This window comes from Triturus cristatus, chromosome 4_1, assembly GCF_964204655.1.
Source record: "Triturus cristatus chromosome 4_1, aTriCri1.1, whole genome shotgun sequence".
NCBI classification, from domain to species: Eukaryota; Metazoa; Chordata; class Amphibia; order Caudata; family Salamandridae; genus Triturus; species Triturus cristatus.
Genome location: NC_140585.1, coordinates 1189779989 through 1189803342, shown reverse-complemented (window position 1 = coordinate 1189803342; position 23354 = coordinate 1189779989). Strand labels below are relative to the sequence as shown.

Sequence of the window (23354 nt, the reverse complement as noted above, 5' to 3'; positions counted from 1 at the left end):
AGAGTCTGTTGCTACATAATTTATTTCCAAAGGAAGAAATAGTTGCAGAGAAGATATACAAGAACATTGCAGAAAAGAAAAGTGTCATCTGCTTAATGCCAACTCTACGTGAATGCTCAATATTCAATGAGGAGCTTTTGAAATTGGAAAAGGAAGATATCAGGAAATTGGAAGCAGTGGACAAAATTGAGGATGGAAGAATTACTATTACATTAACAGGCAAACTGAAAAATAAATTGGATTCACTAGAGAAGAACATTTCCAAAACTGTTGGAGTAGAAAAAAATCTATATGTTTGCATGAACTGTAGAGTATTTTTAAGGAGAAATTTGGATGTTGAAAAAGGTTTAGTTAATGGAGCTATGGGAAGAGTTGTGGGTTTTATTAATTATCAGAAAAAAGATGGAATTGAATGTTTAAAAATAAAATTCGATCAGATAGAAGAAGTTAAAGACATTTGTCGTTGTTCAGTTCGTTTCATGCTTGTGAAAGACTTATATGTACGTAGGAAGCAGTTTCCGTTTTCTCTAGCATATGCTGTAACTATTCACAAGTCTCAAGGATTGACTGTAGATTGTGCTTTTGTAAACATTGGTTCAACTGTGTTCAAAGAAGGTATGGCATATGTTGCTTTGTCACGAGTGAAAACATTATCAGGTTTATTCATGATAGACTTTGATGACTCAAAAGTTAGTGCTGATACAAATTGTGTAAAGGAGTATAATAGATTAAGAAGAACCTATGCTCCTCATTTAGGTCAGTATCCTGTGTTGGAGAAACGTGTAGTTTCTCGTAAAAGGAGAAATGAGAATATCTGTAATGAAGATGTAGAGAGGAGGAAAAAAAAGAGGAGTGATGTAATTGCAAGCAAAAAGAAAAAGGAAAATGAAGAACAGGTTGTAGGATATCATTTTGAAAATAGCTCTGGTGTCAACTGCTACGCTAATGTAGTGCTGAATGTTGCATTTTATCTGGAAAGTGTGCAAGAGCAGATAATAGTAAATCAGGGAAAAAGATTCTGTTCTGAGTTGAGTCTCCTTTTTCAAAAGCTGAGTAATGATAAAACTCAAATAGAAAGTGCTACTGAAATTAGAAAACTTTTAGATGTATGTTCAGGACGAACACAGTTTTCTCAAAATGTACAGCAAGACGCACAGGAATTCTTGATGTTTTTTCTTCAGGTACTGGAAGAAGAAGGGGTTCCCATTAAAAATTTATTTGGTCTCTCTTATAAATGGGAACATAGTTGTGAAAACTGTTACAATATATGTGGCTCTAATGTTGATTCTGAAAGGTTTATTTATTTAACATTGCCAGAAAGTAAAACAGTCACTTTTGCTAAATTAGTTAAAGATGCTAATCATAGCATGGAATGCAGTGAGTGTCAATCTGACATGTTTTCAACGTTAATTTTAAAGGAATACGGACAATATGTAATTTTAATGATGCAACGCTGTAAAGCTGATGGTTCAAAATTGGATACTTTAATAAAGAAGTTTACAGGACAGCAATTATCAATTTCTGGAAAAACTTTTGTAACAGTTGCAATAATTTTCCATGAAGGACCTACTGTAACTTCTGGACATTACACAGTTTATCTTAAATGTGAAAAAGGCTGGACACTGTGTAATGATTCCCAATTGATTTTCAAGCAACGTTTGCCTTTTGATTTAGCAAATTCCTATCTAATCTTCCTGAAACCAAAATTTTAGAGAGAATTGGCAACATCTGTACAAAACAATTTTACCATTTTATTGGATTACCATTGGAATTTTCAAAAAAAATGATATTACAAATTATCATTTGGCCTAATGGAAAGGTAACCAATTGTTATGTGGACTTTTTAAATTTTTTATGAAACTTTGGAAAACCAAAAATTTAGACAAAATCGGTAACATCTGCACAATTTAAATTTTGGAATGTTATTAGATTGCCATTGGAAATTTATTCAAAAAAGATTTTTAAAATTACTATTTGGCCATGTGGAAAGGTAACCAATTCTATTGTGGACTTATTTAATTATTAATTAATCTTTCGGAAACCAAAATGTTACAGAGAATCGGTGAGATCTGTACAATTTAAACTTTAGAATTTTATTGGATTACCATTGGAAATTTAATCAAAAAAGAATTTTAAAATTACTATTTGGCCTAAAGGAAATGGAACCAGATGTATTGTGGAGTTATTTGAGATATATTTTTGTGATTATACTTCTGAAACAAAAATGTCAGACGGTATTTTAAAGAAATAAGTTTTGATATTAGTTGATATTTTTTTTAGAATATTATGCATTTCTATAATGTTATGTTTAAGTTACAAGAGATACTGGGCTTTTTTTATACAATCTTTGAGATTGTTATTTTTTTTTTGCCCGCTGTTAAATGATGAATGCAATTGCTTTCACAATTTATAGTGAAATGCAATATATTCTGAAAACAGCAAAAAAAAGGCAAAACATTTTTTTGAAAAATATGTAAATATGTGTACTGTATTATAAAATGTTTTATTAAATATTAATACTTTTTTCTTTTTTTTCAGATTGAGATAGAAAATTTTCGAAAACTTGAACCATTTTTAAAGCAATTAAAATTAAATTTAAATTAATAAATAATTTTTTGAGTGGGTATGGTAAGTCAAAAATTTCATGGTCCCTTTTTTCAACTTCTCCACAATCACATTTTCAGTTTTTCATTGTAGTCTCTCAAGGACCTTGTAATGTGATAATTGATTTTTAGTGTTTTTAAAAAAAAAAAAAAAAAAATTACGCGTACCGTACGCGTACGGTAAAAAATAAATAAAAAAAAGTTTTAAAAAATATATAAAAAAAAGTTAAAAGGTAAGGTTGGCTCTTAAAAGAGCCGTTGTGTTCATGCAGGGACAGAGGAAAGAAAGAATGGGAATATTAGTCGGAACGACAAATGTGCTGATCTATTTTATTGTTCACTAGGGAAACACTGGTCTCCCTATGACAAATTAGATCATGACAAGTGGCGCACCGTATTTCAACCCTCACAAACCGATGGTTGATTTCCAGAGGACGAGAAAAAGGAGATGCTCCCCCCACAGATGAAGGGCTCACCTGACCTGCCGAAGATGGACTCGGCCCTGCAGATGATGGACCAGGCTGAGCTGCTGTGGATGTGCTTGGTTGACTTACTGAAGGGTTACCTTCAGTATGTCGAGCATATGTCCTTCTGTGTACATCTTTAAGGTGTCTCAACATGGTGTGATTCCCGAAGGAATACTTCCTGTTGGGATTCCCTCTTGAAAGTACACGGCCACACAGCTTACAAGTCACTAAGGGTGCATTTACCTTTTTCTTGTCCTCTGGAAAAGTAAAATACTCCCATATGAAAGAGGTCTTTTGTTTCCTCGTTCTCTGCCTCAAGGTAGTGCTGCTAGCCTCACTCTCAGAAGGGCTCTGCTGTTCTGCCATCGTATCACAAAGACAACCCAGCTCCTTCTCCTAAGGGATCACAAGCAGAAATGAGGGGAATGGGTGTGGTGTAGGAGAGTTCTAGAACTGAAAGTAGTTTTAACCAATCAAAAGTTGTGTTTCATGATCACATGACCCACCGTGCGCGTACGTTACGCTTACGGTGCGCTTACGGAGCACTTACGGCAAAAGTACGCATGCGCGTAAAAAAGACACGCGCACGCGCGCATGCGCAAAACAGGCACGCCCCTTCACTTCCGCGTAACGTGCGCGTGCAACGTACGCGTTACGCGCTGTGCGCGCGTGACGTGCGTCTACGCAAATTGCGTAAATGAATGCAAACAGCATAGAAATCTAACGTAATGAAAGCAATACGTGCGCTTACCGTACGCGCACGTTAAAAAAAATAAAAAAATAAATAAAAAAGGAAAAAAAACATAACATGTTATACTAATAAATCTTACCTGTTTATTTTATAAAAATGGTTAAAAAAAACATATTGTAAAATTTTTAAAATTTAACCATAGTCTTTAAAAAAGGATAGAAAATTAAAACAAAAATATGTAAAAAAAAAAGAAAAAAAAAAAAAATTAGCATTTAAAAAACCTTGCAAATTCACTGAAAAAACCATGGGTTTCACACACGTTATAGTTAGGAATTAGCATTTAAAAAACCTTGCAAATTCAATGAAAAAACCATGGGTTTCACACACGTTATAGTTAGGAATTAGCATTTAAAAAACCTTAGAAATTCAATGAAAAAACCAAAGGTTTCACACATGTTATAGTTAGCTGGACATTTCACTCGTAAAAAACCAATGAAATTTCCCCGTTATAGTTAGTTCAGCTAACTATAACTCGCGCGCCCGCAATGCACTACTGATGACGTCACATATTACATCACTCATGACATGGTCACTGACATCACTCATGACATCACTGATGACATCTCAAATGACATCACTGATGACATCACTGATGACATCATGCTTGTGATAGAGTGTCAGACCTCCTCTTCCCCTAATATAACCTATGATACACACATACAAAAATAGAAACTAAATTGTTCAAAATAATGGACATACCAATATCAGTTACAACAACCTATTCAGTAATTCTAAGAACCACATACACATCCACTCATTCACCAACAGTCCTATACAGTCACTCATACATGCACTCACTCATCATATGTACTCATATATCTATACATCCTGTTACACAATGCCACTCATCCATAGAGTTACTCACACATAGTCACTCATGCTAATAAAGAAACAAACATACATTTATTAGCTTATACAGTTATACACACACCACCACACTTATTTCTACGGAAACTTACACATAGTTAGTCTAAAAAACAATCACTTATAGAAACACATACTTATTCATACAGGAACTCTTTCAATCTCTCACTGTCACATATACTCACTTATATACACCAATAGTCACATATACTAGTTTAATAGATATGTAGTTACTCATAAAGACACTATTGAGACAGTCATTCACACACTAACACACTCATACACACACTCATCCACCCATACAGTCCTGCACACATGTTGTCTTCAACACATACAAAGAGTGAATCACTCATTCATGCACCAATGCACTACATAATACCCCCCACCGAACCATACAGACACTCAGACTGATACTTAAAAAAAGAACTATTTACCTATATAGATACCCATGAAGCTACTCACCAACCCATGCAGCCACGTATACACAAAGTGAGAAACTGATACAGATATTTTCATATTTAAACATTACTCAGTAAGCCATGTATTCACTATGATACACTTAATCAGTCAGTTACACAAAATTTTTTTTTTTAAAAAAGCATCCATTTAGACACTTATATACCCATTTATTCTTCCATTGACCTTGAGATATACATAAATATAAAACATATTTAATTTTCAGAAAAACACACATTCACTGGATGATGTCATCAGTGATGTCATCAGTGATGTCATTTGAGATGTCATCAGTGATGTCATGAGTGATGTCAGTGACCATGTCATGAGTGATGTAATATGTGACGTCATCAGTAGTGCATTGCGGGCGCGCGAGTTATAGTTAGCTGAACTAACTATAACGGGGAAATTTCATTGGTTTTTTACGAGTGAAATGTCCAGCTAACTATAACATGTGTGAAACCTTTGGTTTTTTCATTGAATATATATATATATGTATATATAATGTAAATAAAGTCAAAAAGTCCTTAAGTTCCAATTAGATTTTTTGTGGCTAAACGTAGAGTGTTGTATTACTTTTTACAGGTAGTTGTGCTGCTTTGAATGTATTGGAAGTTAGGACTATCTCGCCAGCTGAATATGAAACTGATACTAATTAAACTGCTTTCTCCAGAGACTACTCACAAAGCCAGTGTCCTAGAGCCAGTGCTAGTGCCGAGATAATGTTTTCTAACGTTGGTTTCTCAAGGTATAATTCCATAGAGAAGTTTGACAACTGTGCACACGGGTTTATTTTTTACATATTTTTTTCTTCTAATAAGTTGCGAGACAATCGCACAAGTTTCACAAGTCCAAAATATGATTAGTACTTCAGTCGACACGTGTTTCACCCCTGTACATATTTTGAATGGAGCTTTCTCAAGATTTGTGCTGAATATATTGGTGGTGTAAGGGCACCACTGCGACCAAACAGCACAGCTCTCCATTTGGCAAGAAGGAGTCTGATTCCTGACTCGCCTACTATATTTTTGCGCAAACTTTCACAATTGACCCCTTTTGACTGTATCGGCTACCATTTTCAACACAAGCCAAAACACCATCTCAAGACCTTATCAATTTTTATTTGGTTCAACAACAGATTGTGCACTTAATAAAACTCTATGTACTGTCAGAAATCCTACATGTGATTGATCTTGGTATTCACTTATATATGACTACAACTCCCTCAGACCTAAGGTCCATTGAGTACTGTATGTAGGTGTGTACCTGCGTTATGGGCATATCCAGAAGTACATACTCATCGTCCCCAACCCTTTAGATTTGCATATGCGACCAGCATTAGTGAAGGCTCCATACTCTGAAGCCCTTGATTCGTCATTCATGGTTCTGGTAAAAAGCGGCACGTGGGCACCGCCAGGACGGGGCTTTATATTGCTCGCACAAGCAGTGAAGATTACCCTGTGTCATTTCTGGTATTTAGGAGGGAAGTGTAGTGCAGCAAAGAACCTTGCATTGATCATGGTAAAGAGTATACTGGTGTGCGATAATAGTATCACAGAATGCTGGCTTCTCGATAACAGCACACAGTTTTTGGGGGTACACCATCTCAGTCTTTGGGAAACATCATGTCGGCCCTTAGTTGACAGCACTCTGTCTGATGGGTAAAAGCATTCCAGCTGGTAGGTAACAGCGGCATCTCGACCAGTGGGTCCCAGCACCTCAGCCAGTGGGCCACAGCAATCTTTCCCATTGGTGGCAGCATTAGTGCTCTTGGACAGCAGCATTTTTGAACATTGTTATTACCATTCTTGCCAATGGGAAGAAGCTTTGTTGCTTGTGTGCAGCAGCATTCCTGTCCATGTGTAATAGTGTTCTTGATTTTATCATGGGTATCCGTCTTGCATCTGAACCACAAATTGAAATGGCCAATGTGTTGATGGCACCTCACGTCTGTTTCATTTCTGTTCTGTTTTTTTTAGGTTCGAAAGAAGAGCTTTGTAATGTGACCATCGCTGGCCAGAAACTACAATTTGTGGAGTTTGGATCACCCGTCTCCTGGAACTGTACCACGACGTGCGACAATATAACAGACATAGGTTGGGAGACATCACTGTCCAAACAAGTAAACAAGAACTGGAGATGGAATACTTTGAGCAGCACCATGGACCAGTGGGCCACGATGCCTCTGTGTTACATCATCCGCCCTGGGGGCAATACGTCCACCACTGAAATCGCAGTGTTCGCCTATCGTAAGTCAGCCACTCCACTGTGTTAAGAGTATAACCCAATGATTATACCTGCCTTATATGAGACAACCAGTTACAAATGATCTATCCTATCTAAAACAAAGACCTTGGATGAAATGTATAGTTTTGCAGAGTGGGTGAACTTCCATAAAATAGCAGTTCATCTCCCTTGCCCAGCCCCGGCACGGTAATGATGCAGTTTGCCCCCGCCTATGTCAGAGGTGGTAGAAGCACAATGTTTCTGCCAACAGGCATTCACCTGGCTTAAACCTTTTGACTTAGTGGCACATCTGCTGCAGGGCCTAAAGATAGAAGTGATGGCTACCCTGTTCTATTTAGGGCGTAGGTAGGGCAGGGCAACCATCACTGGATTTCCCTGCCTGGAACGGGCCAACTGTGATGATAGAATGATCAATCAATCAATCAATCAAGCATTTGTATAGCGGAGGGTCTCAAGGCGCTTGGGGGAGGGGGGTCCGCTACTGCTCGAACAGCCAGGTCTTGTGTTGCTTCCTGAAGGAGAGGTGGTCTTGGGTCAGGCGGAGGTGGATGGGGAGGGAGTTCCACGTCTTGGCAGCCAGGTAGGAGAAGGATCTTCCTCCTGTTGTGGCTCTTCGGATGCGGGGGATGGCGGCGAGGGCATGGCTGGTTGATCGAAGCTGGCGGGTGGGAGTGTAGAAGGTCAAGCGGTCGTTGAGGTATCTTGGGCCTTGGTTGTGGAGAGCTTTGTGTGCGTGGGTGAGGAGTCGGAACGTGATTCTCTTGCTGACGGGGAGCCAGTGCAGGTTTCTCAGGTGTACGGAGATGTGGCTGTGTCGGGGAATGTCCAGTATGAGGCGTGCTGAGGCGTTCTGGATGCGCTGGAGTCGTTTCTGGAGTTTGGCTGTGGTTCCGGCGTAGAGGGAGTTGCCGTAGTCCAGTCGGCTGGTGACGAGGGCCTGGGTGACCGTCTTCCTGGTTTCGGTGGGGATCCACCGGAAGATCTTACGTAGCATGCGTAGGATGTTGAAGCATGATGCGGAGACGGCGTTGACTTGTCTGGTCATGGAGAGGGAGGAGTCCAGGACGAAGCCCAGGTTGCGTGCGTGGTCTGTTGGTTTGGGTGCGCTGCCAAGGGCAGGGGGCCACCAGGAGTCGTCCCAGGCAGAGGGTGATGATCCCAGGATGAGGACTTCCGTCTTATCTGAGTTCAGTTTCAGGCGGCTGTTCGTCATCCACTCGGCTACGTCTTTCATCCCTTCGTGTAGGTTGGTTCTGGCAGTGGCGGGGTAGTTGGTGAGGGAGAGGATCAGCTGGGTGTCGTCGTCGTAGGAGATGATGTTGAGGTTGTGTTGGCGTGCGATGGCTGCGAGGGGGGTCATGTAGACGTTGAAGAGGGTGGGGCTGAGTGATGATCCTTGTGGTACGCCGCAGATGACTTCGGTGGCCTCGGATCTGAACGGGGGTAGGCGGACTCTCTGTGTTCTTCCGGCGAGGAAGGAGATGATCCATTCCAGTGCCTTCTCCTGGATACCGATGTTGTTGAGGCGCTGCACTAGGGTGCGGTGGCAGACCGTGTCGAACGCCGCGGAGAGGTCCAGGAGGATGAGGGCCGTTGTTTCCCCGTTGTCGAGCAAAGCTCGGATGTCGTCGGTGGCTGCGATGAGGGCAGTCTCGGTGCTGTGGTTGGCCCGGAAGCCGGAATGCGAGTGGTCGAGGGATCCGTTCGTCTCGAGGAAAGCGGCCAGTTGTCTGTTGACGGTTTTCTCGATGACTTTGGTCGGAAAAGGAAGGAGCGAGATGGGGCGGTAGTTTTTGAGGTCGGTGGGGTCCGCTGATGGTTTCTTCAGTAGGGCGCTGAGTTCGGCGTGCTTCCAGCTCTCTGGGAAGGTGGCGGTGTCGAAGGAGGCGTTGATGATGTCCCGCAGGTGGGGTGCGATGACGGAGTCGGCCTTGTTGAAGACGTGGTGAGGGCAGGGGTCGGTTGGAGATCCTGAGTGGATGGAGTTCATTGTGCGGATGGTGTCTTCGGTGTTGACTGGGGTCCAGGCATGGAGGGTGGTGGTGGGGGGCGTTGTTCTGGTCGTAGGGTGCGTTGGCTGTGTGCTGAAACTGTTGTGTATGTCTGCGATCTTGCTGTGGAAGAACGAGGCGAGCGAGTTGCAGAGGTCTTGCGAGGACGTGATGTCGTTGTTTCTGGCGCTGAGGTTCGAGAGCTCTTTGACAATGTTGAAGAGTACCTTGCTGTTGCGGGCGTTGTTGTCCAATCGTTCCTTGAATGCGGATTTCTTGGTGGCGTGGATCAGCTGGTGATGTCTTCGAGTGGCGAGCTTGAGGGTGGTCATGTTGTCTGTAGTTGGGTGTCTGCGCCAGGCTTTCTTGAGGGCCCGGCAGTTCTTCTTGGAGCTCTTGAGTTCGTCGGTAAACCAAGATGCTTTCTTGGTGCCGGGTCTGGCGGGGGGGGTCTTCAGTGGAGCGAGGTCGTCTGCGCAGTTGCTTATCCATTTCATGAGGTTGTTGGCGGCTTGGTTGGGGTTCGCTGATCTGGTGGGGGGTTCTGTCTCAGGGATGTGGTGAGCTGGTCGGCAGTGATCTTGTTCCAGCTTCTGCGGGGGACCAGTTGCGGGTGGTGGTGAGTCGTGGTCCTTCTGAAGCTGAAGTGGACACAGCTGTGGTCTGTCCAGTGGAGTCCGGTGGCGTGGCTGAAGGTGATGTCCTTACTGGAGGAGAAGACGGGGTCGAGTGTGTGGCCGGCGTAGTGGGTGGGGGTGGTCACCAGTTGCTTGAGTCCGAGGTTGGCGAGGTTGTCCAGCAGGGTGGTGGTGTTGCGGTCGTTGTTGTTCTCCAGGTGGAAGTTGAGGTCCCCGAGGAGGATGTAGTCAGCGGAGGGGAGGGCGTGCGGGCTGATGAATTCGGCGATGTCTTCGCTGAATTGTGTGCGAGGTCCGTAGATGAGGGTGCCTCTGAGGGTGGTCTTGGGGTCGGTGTGGATCTGGAAGTGCAGGTGTTCGGCGGCTGTGAGGGTGTCTTCGGAGTTGGTCGTGATGCGGATGGTGTTCTTGTGGACGATGGCGATGCCTCCTCCATTCTGGTTGGCGCGGTCCCTCCGGGTGATCTTGCATCCGTCTGGGATGGCGATGGCGATGTCGGGTGCTGAGGAGGCGTTCATCCAGGTTTCCGTGAGGAAGGCGACGTCTGGGCATGTGGCGTCGAGCAGGTTCCAGAGTTCCACTGCGTGCTTGTGGACGGAGCGGGTGTTGAGCAGGATGCACTTCAGGTGCTTCAGGTGGTTGCTGTTGGTGCTTGGCTTGGCGGGTGCAGTACGGGTCTGGATGCAGGAGAACTTGCAGGATTGGCAGGTGAAGGGTCCGTGGGTGCGTCTTGGGGTGGCTCTGCAGCAGCCGGGGCTCCGGCCGGTGTTGAGTGCGATGAGAGTGGCGGCGTTGTAGGTCTTGCGGGTGGGCTGGCATCTGCGGGGGCCAGGGGGTCTGGCGCTGGGCGCGGGCCAGGCGTGGACGGGCGCAGACGGGCTTGCCTTAGGCGCGCCAGCTGCGCGCCCGCTGCGCCTCCATATGAGTGGGAGAGGGAGGGAGGAGCAGCTGGGAGGTGGGAGCGGGGCGGCCAATAGGGTGCGAGGGTCCAATGCTTGAGGAGAAAACTCCCTGTGAATTACGGCCATTTTTTTTTTCAAACAATCTCCTGCTTTAAGAGTCTGTTTTAAAAAAAAAAAACATTTTCCAAAAGGGAACAAAGCAACATGATGCCACCTCGGCCAACTCTTCTGTCTTCAAGAATGGCACCAGCGGTTGCTCTGAAGGCAGGGAAATTCCCTCGAAGTAGGCAAGTGTCTCACGTTAGGAAAGGTGTTCCTGTGTGTTGGCAGTGGAGGATATACCCTCCACTACCCTGGCAGGCTCTCAATGGGTCTTTATCTTTGACAGGATTGCATGCTGTGTTTTTATGACAACTCGGTCCACAGTGAAACAATGTTTTTCTGAATAGAGGGTGACAAGCTCTTTAGGGAGCTAAGTGTCATCCAAATAGAGAAAATAAATAAATAAATACAATGTGCCATCTATAGCCATCTGTAATGTCACAGAGTGGATGTACTGGGGCAGGGAGTATGAGAGGGGGCCGGAGGAAACAAACCAGGGCAGGCTGGGTCCAGATGGATGTCCAATTTGCATTTATACTCGTTTATGTTGGTAGCTTCATAGTGAAAAACCAGGTGGGAAACAGAAAAGTACCGTGCACCAAGAAAGGATGCTCAAGGGAAGAGGGAAACAGTTCAAGATGGAGTACATCTGCAGTGAGCACTGGGAGGTGCCCAGTAGTAGACCCCAGGTGCTGGGTTAACAAGTACGGGGTGCTCCTCTAAGAGGTGGACTTTCATTTCCTTCCTGAAGTGCAGTACTGTGCCTTTACTCCATGTGCTGCCTCGGTCACCTGCTAATTTAGCCAGGTGTGCCAGTTCTACCTCCCTTGTAGATAATGCAGCAGGTTGTAGGGTGAAGCTTCTGGTAGTGGCCAGTGGTCTATCAGGGTGGGGCGATGTGGTCGGATTTTGTCAGTTCTTGCAGAGTTGCACGAGGGCATGTCAGTTAGAAATGTCACTCTCCGATTCGTTGGAACAGTTATGTAGCAATGTTTGGGGTGGTGTGGTTCGGCAGTGACTTAGTAGGCTGTAAATGAAGGAGATGTGACCTCTATTTGGTACGGTGCGGTAAGAGGATATCATGGAATAAAACTCCTCGGACACAAATATCACGTCCTAAATATTGCTTACAAAAATAATGCCAGATGGGAGTTAATGATAGTACATCTGCACCAATTGGGGCCATATCTTATAAAACAATGTTTAGGTTTTGATATTTATGCTAGAAGATATTTTTGTTAATATTCTGACTTGTAACTGTTCTGATCTCATCTGATTTCCCTGATTGATCCAAAACAAACCAGAGTATTTCGACACGCCTGAAATAGCTACTTTTTCGAAACAGGCTAAATTCACAGTGGTGAGCTTGATATTAACAAGTATTGGTAAAGCCAGGGTCTTTGTTTAATATTCTATCTCATGGAGGGCATGGCCAAGCCGCCAAACCGGATGGCCACGTGGCGCTGAATCTCCGGCAGATGCTGCCCTTTAGTGCACAAATACCAGCTTTTCACTGTGGGTACTGCTGGTGACTATCCCTGCACAGTTTGCCATTCATTTATCGGGGTCAGCCTTCCCCCTCCCACAACTTCACTCTATAGGATATGGTTCATGGCGATCCCAACAGCAATGTCTCAATTTTGAGAAGGAAAAGTCCACGGACCCAGCTCCATCTCCACAGATGGTGAACGTTGGCACCACCTGCGGCGCTGGATCAGACCAGCTAACCGGCACAGACGCAATCATGGGGGCATTGGGAGCAGGCTTCAGGGCCACAGATGGCCGGTTTGACACGCTTGCCAGTAGATTGGACACAATTTGCAAATGTCTAGACAGCCATACAAATCGACTGGAGACCACCAAGGAGAGAATGTCGAACCTGGAAGATGGCACTGTGCAATCCATGAAGTGACTAGAAAGAATGGAAAAACTGCTCAAATCAGTGGCCATGAAGAATGAAGATCTGGAGGCGAGGGCCAGGCGCAATATTCTACTCATATTGGGGGTACCTGAATCTAACAATACTGGTCACCTTGATCTATTTGTCGAAGGGCTGTTGACTGATCTGTTTGCCAAGCAACACTTTACCTCAGCGTTTGGCGTGAAACAGGCTCATCACTCGCTGGGCCCACACCCCAATCATGGCTGCCTTCACCGAGGCCTCTGAACTGCATAGGCTACGACATACCCCTATGCCTTGCTTGAGAACAGGGTCCTTTACAGTGGCACGGCTCTACTATCTCTTTATTTCTTTATTTTACCGCTGTGGTCCAAGAGGTGCGCCGCTAGTTTACAGGATTTAAGCCCACACTTAGGAAACTTGGTTTTTGCTATGGTATGCGGTATCCGGCACACCTCAGGGTTGAAGTCAATGGTAAGCTGCATTTCTTCGACACCCCAGCTGAGGTTCAGGAGTTATGCAAAGAATATTCTGCTGAATGCTCCTCTTCCCATCGCTTCACTCCAGACAGATCCCTTCCAGACATTCACTCCAGTGAAAGTGCTGATCTATTCCCCCCAGGTTGAGAACTCTGTTTTTGTATAGATGTCCTCGGACCTCCCTTCAATCTAATATTGGAAATGCCCATTTACATTTTCCAGGGCTGCTGCAACTGACAATGTACATCCCGCCTTCCAACCCATACACTAATCCCATAATACACAGGTATCTGTCGTGGCGTTGCCACCCCCCAAGTGGTACACACAAGTTATGCTTATTGTATGGTTATTTTTTGTTTTTAGGTGTTTTTTTCTAAGGGTCAGTACCGGGCCCTTTTGTGCCTGGTGTGGGAGGAGGGTGGTGGGTGTTTCTTGGTAATGTTCACAATATTCCCTGTTGTTTTCCTCAGTGACAGTCTACACATAATGGCCGCTCTCTATCCTTCTTTCCCAGCTCCAATTGCCAAACCTGATGGTCCGTATACATCCTCCTGAGTCAAACTACCTCCCTTTCACCATCCTGTCTTGGAATATCCAGAGTCTTAATCATCATCGCAAAGTCAAACAGGTCTTACAATATCTCACCCATCATGGCGTGTACATTATTTTTCTTCAAGAGATGCACCTTTCTTCTGGGAAAGTACACGCATATGGATTCACTTGGGGCATGCACCGTTTCTTTGCCAATTACAGTTCCTACACTAGCAGGGGTTGAACTCTTGTTCACAAGAGTGTACCGTTCAAACACATCATCACAGCTGCAGGTGATGCCGGCCGGTATGTCTTCGTCACTAGTACTCTAGCGGGACACTATGTTCTTTTGGCAAATATTTATACTCCTAATGTAAATTCCCTGGAGTCTTTCCAGTCCCTTACCTAGCGGGAGACTTCAATCTCCTAATGGGCCCCACTACTGATACCACTGCGCCAACACCCACCACCATACACAGATGACTCTGAGTTCTGCATGACATCAGTGATACGTACATATTGCTCAACGCCTGGCACCTGAAGAGATCCTAAACTCTGGGATTCAGACACTACTTAGGCCACACACAACACTTGGTCACGCATTGGCTATTGCCTTATATCCTCCACACTTAGCCCATGGTTGCTTTCCACACAACATCTCTCTCTTTTACCCTATCCAATCACTCTCTTGGTTCATTTTAGCATTCCTTTCGACAGCGATTGGGATAGACAGTGGCGTTTCCCCACTTTCGCGCTACAGGACCAACTGTTTCATTCAGAGCTGCATACTGCAGTTCTGGAATATTTAAGGCTTAATGATGGCACAGTGGCCTCCCAGGCCACCCTTTGGGAGGCTTTCAATGCCTATATCAGGGCACCTCTAAGCACTCTTGAATGCTCAAGTACATACGCAGGGGGCTCAAGTGCCTCGAGGGGGAACTGACTGATCTGGATCTTCGGACTACCTTGCACACGAACCAGTGCTTCCCTGCTGACTGAGTATTGTGAATTGGCTGAGAGAGAGGTCCTCAACCTGCGTTAACCTGCTTTCGCATGCAGGTATGGTGAGTGTGAATGCCCCGGCGTACTTTAGCCCGTCTCCTCCGCCCCCAGAGGGGTAACTCCTACATCTCTGAGAGTAGATGGAGCACTCATGTTATCTCTAACTAGTGTATCCTGGACTCACTACTCCAGTACTACATCCGTCTTTATACTACCAATCTATCTGAGATACCACAGCCCAAGCGAAGTACCTTGATGAGGTGGCTATGGTTTGGCTCTCTAATCTCTAAAGTTAATTTCTAAGCAAACCATTATCGTGTGAGGAAATCATAAGTGTTATAGACTCACTTGATGGCTCTATGGCCCCTGGTCTTGGTGGTAATATGAGAGAGTTTTACAAACATTCTAAACATGTACTTGCCCTGTGCCAGCTCGTGGTATGCAAGGAATCTCTCCAAGTAGGCGCTCTGCCACCATCGAGGCGGAGCATGAAATCACCCTCCTTCATAAACCTAGTAAGGATCCCTTAGATTGTGGCATATAGACCCTTCCCACTCCTCAATCTATATAACAAAATATTGGCGAAAGGTCTCTCCAATCATCTCTCCTTACTGATGAAACAAATCATCTCATATGCACAGTCGGGATTTGTTCCCCACCGCTCAACATTGCTGAACTTATGGGCAGTATTCACCATACTACATAGAATATCTTCAGATATCCCTGCAATGATTGCTCTATTAGACGCTGAAAAAGTGCTTGACTCCTTGGAATGGCCTTTTCTCCGTGCTGTACTCCAAAAAAATGGGTGTACCCCTGGGTTTCTCCTCCTTGATCAACCTCCTATTTACACACTCTACTGCAGGCCTCAGGGTCAATGGCTCAATCACTGTGCCATTCACCATAATGAGAGGTACCCGTCAGGGATGCCCACTTTCTCCACTGCTATTCATTATGGCAATGGACCCCGTGGTCCGTCATCTACACATGCACTACCTACATTGCGGTTTTCAATTAAAAACTGGCCCTTTTCTCATCTCTCTCTACGCGGATGATATCTTACTTTTTATCAATCAACCCTACCACGAAGCAGACACCGGGTGATTACCCACTAACCTGGTGTGATGGGCCGGATAAATATCTAAGCATCATACTCCATCCTGACAGGGAGTAGGTAGTGCGACTAAACTAAGGTCCTGCCATCAATTTACTATCGACTCAAATTGATAAGTGGAATCGGCTACCTCTTTCATTAGCAGGCAGGATTGCGATTAAAAAATGGTGATCCTCCCCGCTTCCTTTAGCTGTTCCTTAACATTCCCATTCCTCTTACAAATTTGTTCTTTTTAACACTTAGAGGCCTACTCCGTAAACTTTTCTGGGCCGGGCAGCATCCCCGTGTCAGTTGGGACACACTAGTGCTCCCTTATAAGAGGGGCGGGTTTGACGTGCCTCATTTTCAGCTATATTATATGGCCAGCTGTGCCAATAAACCCACTATTAGTATCATGCTGATGACAGACTACTATACACCAAACCCGAGATGGAGCTGTCTGCACCCACTCAGCTAGCGTCCATCCTACCGAAAGAGATTCCTTTGGACCCCAAGGATATTCAAACACTATCCACCACCTTCTGTCCATGGAGGAAACTCCTACGACCTTTAGGTGGAATCTTTCTTTATTAACTGACCTTGATACTGACAGATAGCCCATTGCTGCCCATTACCTGTGAAATATTAGCACGGCATACGCTGTCACGACACGATCTCCACACCTTTTGGGGTCCATTCCTGGAGGGGCATGCGCTAACACACTCCACAGACCTGCGCTTTATTTGACGACACAATCATGGACCATTTCATTATGCACCTCATCCACAACATCCTGCTGGCGGCTCTACCGACCTACCCCCTAGCTCCAGACGAGTTCCCCCCTAACATTAGTGATCAGTGTTTGGGATGGAGTGAGGCCAGTGTCCAAATTTAATCGAGCTAGTGTTGCGTTGCTCCCACAAGCAATGAAAACCTCAGATTGACTTGGGAACAGGACATCAGGAGGCCCCCCCACAGATAGGATGTTGGCTGCATGCTGTTCGCAAACCCGGATGGTGTCACCCAAACATCGTCACAAACTTCTGCACTGTAAGTTCCTGAGACACGCATGCATTACTCCAGCTAATCAAAGCAAGTATGATAAAACCCGCTCCTCTACGTTTCCGAAATGCCTTATTCCATAGAGTGGACTTTCTCCACATGCCGGGGTCCTGTAGATTTGTAGCAACTTACTGAGGTGAGATCTTCTCCAAGTAATCCCAGATGCGGACGATTGATCTGGAAACAGAACCGCTACTCACCCTATTGGGCTACGTTTCAGATCTTCCCAAAAACAAAGTGTGGGTGGTTGGGGACTATGCTGAGGTAGGCAACATCCCCGCCGCTGCCAACTGGTTCACCAGCATGGCGTACTGCACACTACCAGTGAAATATATGCAATTCTTCAACCTCTTGACCAAAAGGTAATTGGCAACCCCTATGAGATTATTTATTAGCAGATGCAGATCACTCCCAGGATGTCCACTCAGCTTTATCAACCCACCCACTGTCACCCCGTGATTTGCTATTTGGTGGTCAGCCCCGTTCGCCACTACACATACACCGAGCCCAGGTAGGATTGGAGAGACAGTTCTCCTTGATCCGCTGTCTCTTCCCCCTCCCTCACGATCTGTCCACCCTCCCCTTCATCACTCTCCCCCCACTATTACCACTATTTGCTGGAGTGTAATTATCAACTCTTGATTCTTATGCCCCTCCCCAACAAGATAATCTGGCCTAAGCTACCTTTCTATTTCTATAGAGAAAAAAGTTTACCTTTTTGGTTTGTCTGTTCTTGCTACGTTTCCCTACCTGTTGTAGATTAGAGGGCATACGGTGAATGCAATTTATCGCTCTTTGACGATTACCCATATTTACGCTAATGGTACTTACCTCCTTGTTCCCGTTGCTCTCTAAAATGCTGCACCATGATACATTACGATGTACATTTATGCAGTACATGTGTGTGTTTATGTATGCTCATTCTTCTCACAGTTCACGCATACTATACCTATGCGCCCTGTCATGTCGATTTCTTTGAAAACTAATTAAAACAGTTTGAAAACAAAATAATATGCTATCTCATCGACCTGGGGCACATTAGAGTGAGACACTCAGGCAGGAGTCAACAGGAGCCGAGAGTGGGGGCTATTGCTGTAAAGTAGCCTCTCATGTATTTAAATACAAGAACTCACATGGACACAAAAGAATAAACCCAAACAGCCAATAGCATTAGGCATGAGATGAACACTCCCCAGGGTGGAGTCAAGACATGCCTGAAAATTCCCAAGCCACTGGCTGAAAGAGTCTGGTCTTTGAAAGTCAGTGGTTCAAAAGGTTGAACCCAAAGCCCACTCCATGCAATAAATATGTTTGAAAGCTGCACTGTTCAAAGTCAGACCTAAAAACAGGACACTTCAGAGGGGATCATACTTGAACTTTTTAAAAATGTTTGATATATGTTGTATTTAAGACTTTGAATTTTCTGTACAAGTATGAAAAGTGCTATTTTTTTGACAATCGGGGTCTGTTTATTTCTTTGTTCACATTCCTATGATAAATTTGAATGAAAATACATTCCAAAAATAAAATTGCAAAGTTATTGTTAGTTTGTGCTATTACACTTCCCCTTGCTTGCAACAGTAAAATGTTTTTTTAATTTTTTGACCCTCTAGTACCTCCTGAGGATGTAAGGATTAACATACCCCAGGTAATGGAGGTGAGTCGGTCCTATGAACTCACATGTGATGTAAAAAACATTGCGCCGAAGCGAAATCTCGTCGTGCTCATCAAGCGAGGAAATGAGACGCTACATAGAGAGATGTATGGAAGTGACCACACCAACGGAAGCACCAATGTCACAATAACCTATCACATCACGGCACAGAGAGAGGACCACGAGGCCGAGTACACTTGCCTGGCTCAGCTCGACCTGAGACCCAACGGGAAGCTCTTTGAGAGGTCTTCAAATACAACAGTCCGTGTTAATAGTAAGTGACCATAACCCATGTGACTGCACAAAAGACCTTTCTGGTCAATCACATAAACGTTGTGCGGTAAAAGAACGCAGTGAATCCAGAAAAAGCCCAACATCTTCGGAGATCAGAAGTCAGGAATTGATAAACATTTATAGTCTGTAAACTGTTCAAAATGTATTGAGGTCATAATCTCCCCTTCCGAGATCTTAGGGTGCATTCAATATGCCAATAACTCTTTGTTGCATGTTTCTACCATAGTTTCAAAAAATCATTTGTTAGTGCACCAGGTTAATGCACGATTCTAAATCCTACCATAGTTTCAAAAAATCATTTGTTAGTGCACCAGGTTAATGCACGATTCTAAATCTTGTCCTGGACATTTGAGAGGAGGTTCTTTTCTGTGGGCTTTGCTGGATGTTTATGCATCGATATTGTATAGCCAGGATTTCAGTAGTGGAGGTGGTTTTGTGTTATTGTGCAATGAAACAGTTTAAAATATCACTGCAATCTGAGATGTCTAAAACATATCCAACTTCTAGCTTTGATCCTTGCAGCTTCTCCCTGAAGCACGAGTGATTTATTTTCGGATTGCTGATGTACAGTTGGCATGATGAGTGCTAGTACAATAGGTATGTGAAGGCTCTCGTCTCGTGCTCCCGAAGCTCATTTAAAATACATTTATATTACCAAATTGTGTAGAATACAGAGGATATCTAGCAGGTGATTCACCTTTTGACTGCGCTAACTGCCATGAAAGTCTGACACAACCACAGTTTTGAGCATGGAGGCCATCTTCATTTCAAGAAATTGGGAATTCCTTTAAAATTTGTAAAGCTGTTATTTTATCTCTTTTCCTCACAAAATATAATCTGATTTACTGGGAACTTTTGACTTGTTGCAGATAAATGCTTAATTTGTAAAAGAATAAGTGCTGGGAACCAAAAACGAGTGACAGTAGACCCACCTTCAAACACGCGCTCACATTAAGCACCAGTGTAGAAGCATTGTGGCCTGTGCTGGGGATCACCTTGTACTCCTGTGTGGCACCTTCAGCTAGTGCTGGCAGTTTGCATGTTGGGAGTTTTGAGATTGTGTGTGCGTGTTTGTGGCCATGCAGTCCTATGTTTTGCAAACCCTTCCCAGACGTGTGAGCGGCCACCAGTTCCCTCCCGGCCATCTAAATGCACCCTCTCCCCTTTTAGCAACAGACAAGGGGAGCCATTGTTGGTGCATAATGGCCGCAGATTATACAAACAAACTCATGGACATGAGACATCACAGCTTAATGGTTGTTCGCATTCCATGGATTCAAATACTTCATCACATCAGTTATATCTCATGTTTACTACAGCATTTCTGCTTCTGTTGATCCATATTTAATTACTGACAGCACTTCTGCACAGCCGGGCGACTGCCCCTTAGCAGGTGGCTAGCTTTAGCAGCTTCCTTTGCTACCGAGACCTATGTGGACAGACCTCCGGCCTATCCCGGGAGCAAGTGCCGTGTCTGGCTGCGGCCGACCCTTGCTGGCCCATCACCTGCCCCCATTGGCCCTGCAACCCAAGGACACTGTTTGAGCAGCTCTTCTTCCTAGGCTATTGTGCTTTCCTTGGCTATGTGTGCCTGCTGCCTGCACTCCCCCTAGATCGATCCCACCCTGTGGCTGCGACACCTGCAATCTGATGTGGTTGGGTGGGCCAAAGAACGGAGAGATCAGTACATGGCAAAGGTCTTTATCCCTGCCTTATGACCTCCCGATCACCACGCCCATTCTCCCTGGATTGGGCCATGTAAGGCATGTGGCCTGTCACCTGAGTGTTTTCTTTGTGGGCTTTGCTGCTCGTTCCCTGCTGCCCCTGCCCTCAGGAAGCGTTGCTCGCAGAAGCTCCGGCTTTGCCTTCCCCGGCCAGTGCCTAAACCCTTACCAGACGTGCAAGAGGCCATCCAAATGTACTCCCTGCCCTTTTTGTGACAGATAAGGGGAGCCATTGTTGGTGCATAATGGCTGCAGTTTATTCAAACATGAGTTATTACACCTTAATGGGCATTCGCATTCCATGGATTCAAATGCTTCAGCACAACAGTCATTTCTTTCATGTTTACTTCAGCAGTTCTGGTTTTGTTGGTCCGTATTTAATTACTGACAGTTCTTCCGGCACAGCCCTTTGTGACGGCTCCTTTGCAGGTGGCTAGCATTAGTGGCTTCTAGGCTTCCCTTGCTACTAAGATCTATGTAGGCGGCCGTCCGCCTATCCTGTGCAGCAAGTGCGGTTTCCGCCTACAGCTGCCCCTTCTTGCTGCATCCCCTGCTCCCATTGCGCCTGCCGTAAGCCATCTTGAGGACATTGTTTGAGCAGCTCTTCTTCCTAGGCTATTGTGCTTTCCTTTGCTTTGTGTGCGTACTGTCTCCGCCAAGCTGCTGGTGATTCCTGGCCACCGTCAGCTACCCCTTGCCTGCCTGACTATAAGAAACCTAGTTGCTCCATGTGGTCGTGGGTGGGTGGCGGGCTGGAATGACAGACGAGGAGGCCAGATGTAGTGGGCAATAGTGATTGTCTTTAATGAACACAAGTTCCGATTACACTGGATAGAGGGGTAGGGGTAACTGGGGAACGGTCTCCAGCCGAGGTCGTCTGGTGTCGATGCTTCTCGGGCGTCTCCACTCTGGGTTGTAGCCGGGGATTGTAGACCGGGGCGGTTGCTCCTCGGAGGACCGGAAGAGAAAGAAAGAGGAGCCGTTAGTCCTGCTGGGACTCCGAGGCAGGTGCCGTACCCGAGACCAAAAGGTGGTGAAGTGGAAATAGACCGTGCGGAAAAAGGGAAAAGAAGGGGAAGGGCGAGGCTTGGTAAAGGAAAGGGTGCTCGGAAAGGATCGTGAGAGAAACGGAACTCACACAGTGCAAGGTGCTGTATATTTTTACAGGGTGGCTGGACGTGACTTCAAAAGAGAGGGAATCTATATACAGGGGGGGGGTTACTTCTTTATACAGAGCATCTAACGTGCTTAGGATATGGTGGAAGGTACTCACGCGCCCCGCCGTAACTCTCCTCCGAGTTACGGCCGCTCTTCAGCAACCTCCGGGGGACTCCACCAGTCTTCGGACCACTCCTCGAGTTCTCCGCTTCCGTCTTCTCTTTCCTCCGTATCGCCAGTCGAGAGTTCCTGCCACGATCTTCCGACACTCTCGGTCCCTGCAGTTCCGCCTTTTCTGTCGTCGTCCGTCCGCAGGGGGGAGGGACTTCCGGGGCACCGGTCGAGTCCTTCCGGTCCGTCGCCACTCCTGATTGGACCCTGTAAGAGAGAGACGGGCAGGATCTCTGTTGTCACGGACGCTTTGGTGATCGTTCTGTTTTGGGTGTCCTGGAAGGGAAAACGCCGTAGAGGCGATAATCCGGGCGGTGTGCGTGAGGGTTATCACAGAAAGGGCCGGGGATCAATAGTTGGGCCTTTTGTTGTGCCCCTCCCTTACGGTATAACAACCCCTTTTTTTTGTAGAAGTAAGGACCTACGGTAAGGGGATCTTCGTGCTCTAACGCCTTAGCCCACGCTTCCTGCAGGATGGGGTCTTCCTGTTGAGCTGCTCTGAATTCTCGGTCGATCTGCCAGGGGTGGTCGTCCGGGACCACCGGGAAGACACCGGCATACTCTCTTTTCTCCTTCTTCTTCTGTGCTTTGGTTTTCAGGTGCATGGGCTGGGTTGCGGGAGAGGACAGCCCCCGAGGAAATGGGGCTTCTTCCCACCATTTGGTTAGGGTATCAGTTGTGTCCTGGAGAAGTCCGGGTACACCGGAATAGTCACTCCCCAATATGGCTTCTTCCGGAAGTGAGGGAACGAGTCCTACGGTGAGGGTGGTTCCAGGATCCTTGGGATGTTGGACCTGGACTTGGGTGGTTGGATATCTCTTTGTGTCGCCGTGAACACATTGAATGGCGACCATACCTGAGGGGGTGGGGGGGTCAACAGGGTTCTGCATGATCTGGGGCCGGAGAACGCTCTGTCGACACCCAGAGTCTGCCAGAGCTGTTAGGGTTTGTCCGTTTATGTTCACTGGACGATGGAACGAGGGTGGCCCAATACCGGGAATCGAACACACATAGTTTCGGGCAAGGCCAGTCTCCATGGGCTCTTCTTTGTGGGGGCATAGTCGAGCGATGTGTCCAAAACCCCCACAACCGTAGCATTTGGGTCCGGGGTTGGTAGGTCGCGCGGGCATTGGTGTAGGAAACAGAGGGGTCAACACGGGTCTTCTAGGTAGAGGTGGGCGGAGAGGTCTGAGGCCTGTGGAGGGAGGGGGTTTCTGTGGATGTTCCTCCTTGCCTCGGGGTATCTCTTGTGCTCGGCTGTAGGC

General features: G+C 45.7%; 1 protein-coding gene across 1 annotated transcript in view; it reads left to right on the top strand.

Annotated features, from left to right (window-relative positions):
• Nucleotides 1-23354, top strand: part of LOC146856337 (intercellular adhesion molecule 1-like) — a 180497-nt gene that overhangs the window by 92245 nt on the left and 64898 nt on the right. The window contains exons 2-3 of the mRNA XM_085654440.1: nucleotides 7121-7390; nucleotides 18702-19016. Of these exons, the coding sequence (XP_085510566.1) occupies nucleotides 7121-7390; nucleotides 18702-19016 (585 nt within the window). The remainder of the gene's footprint in view (nucleotides 1-7120; nucleotides 7391-18701; nucleotides 19017-23354) is intronic.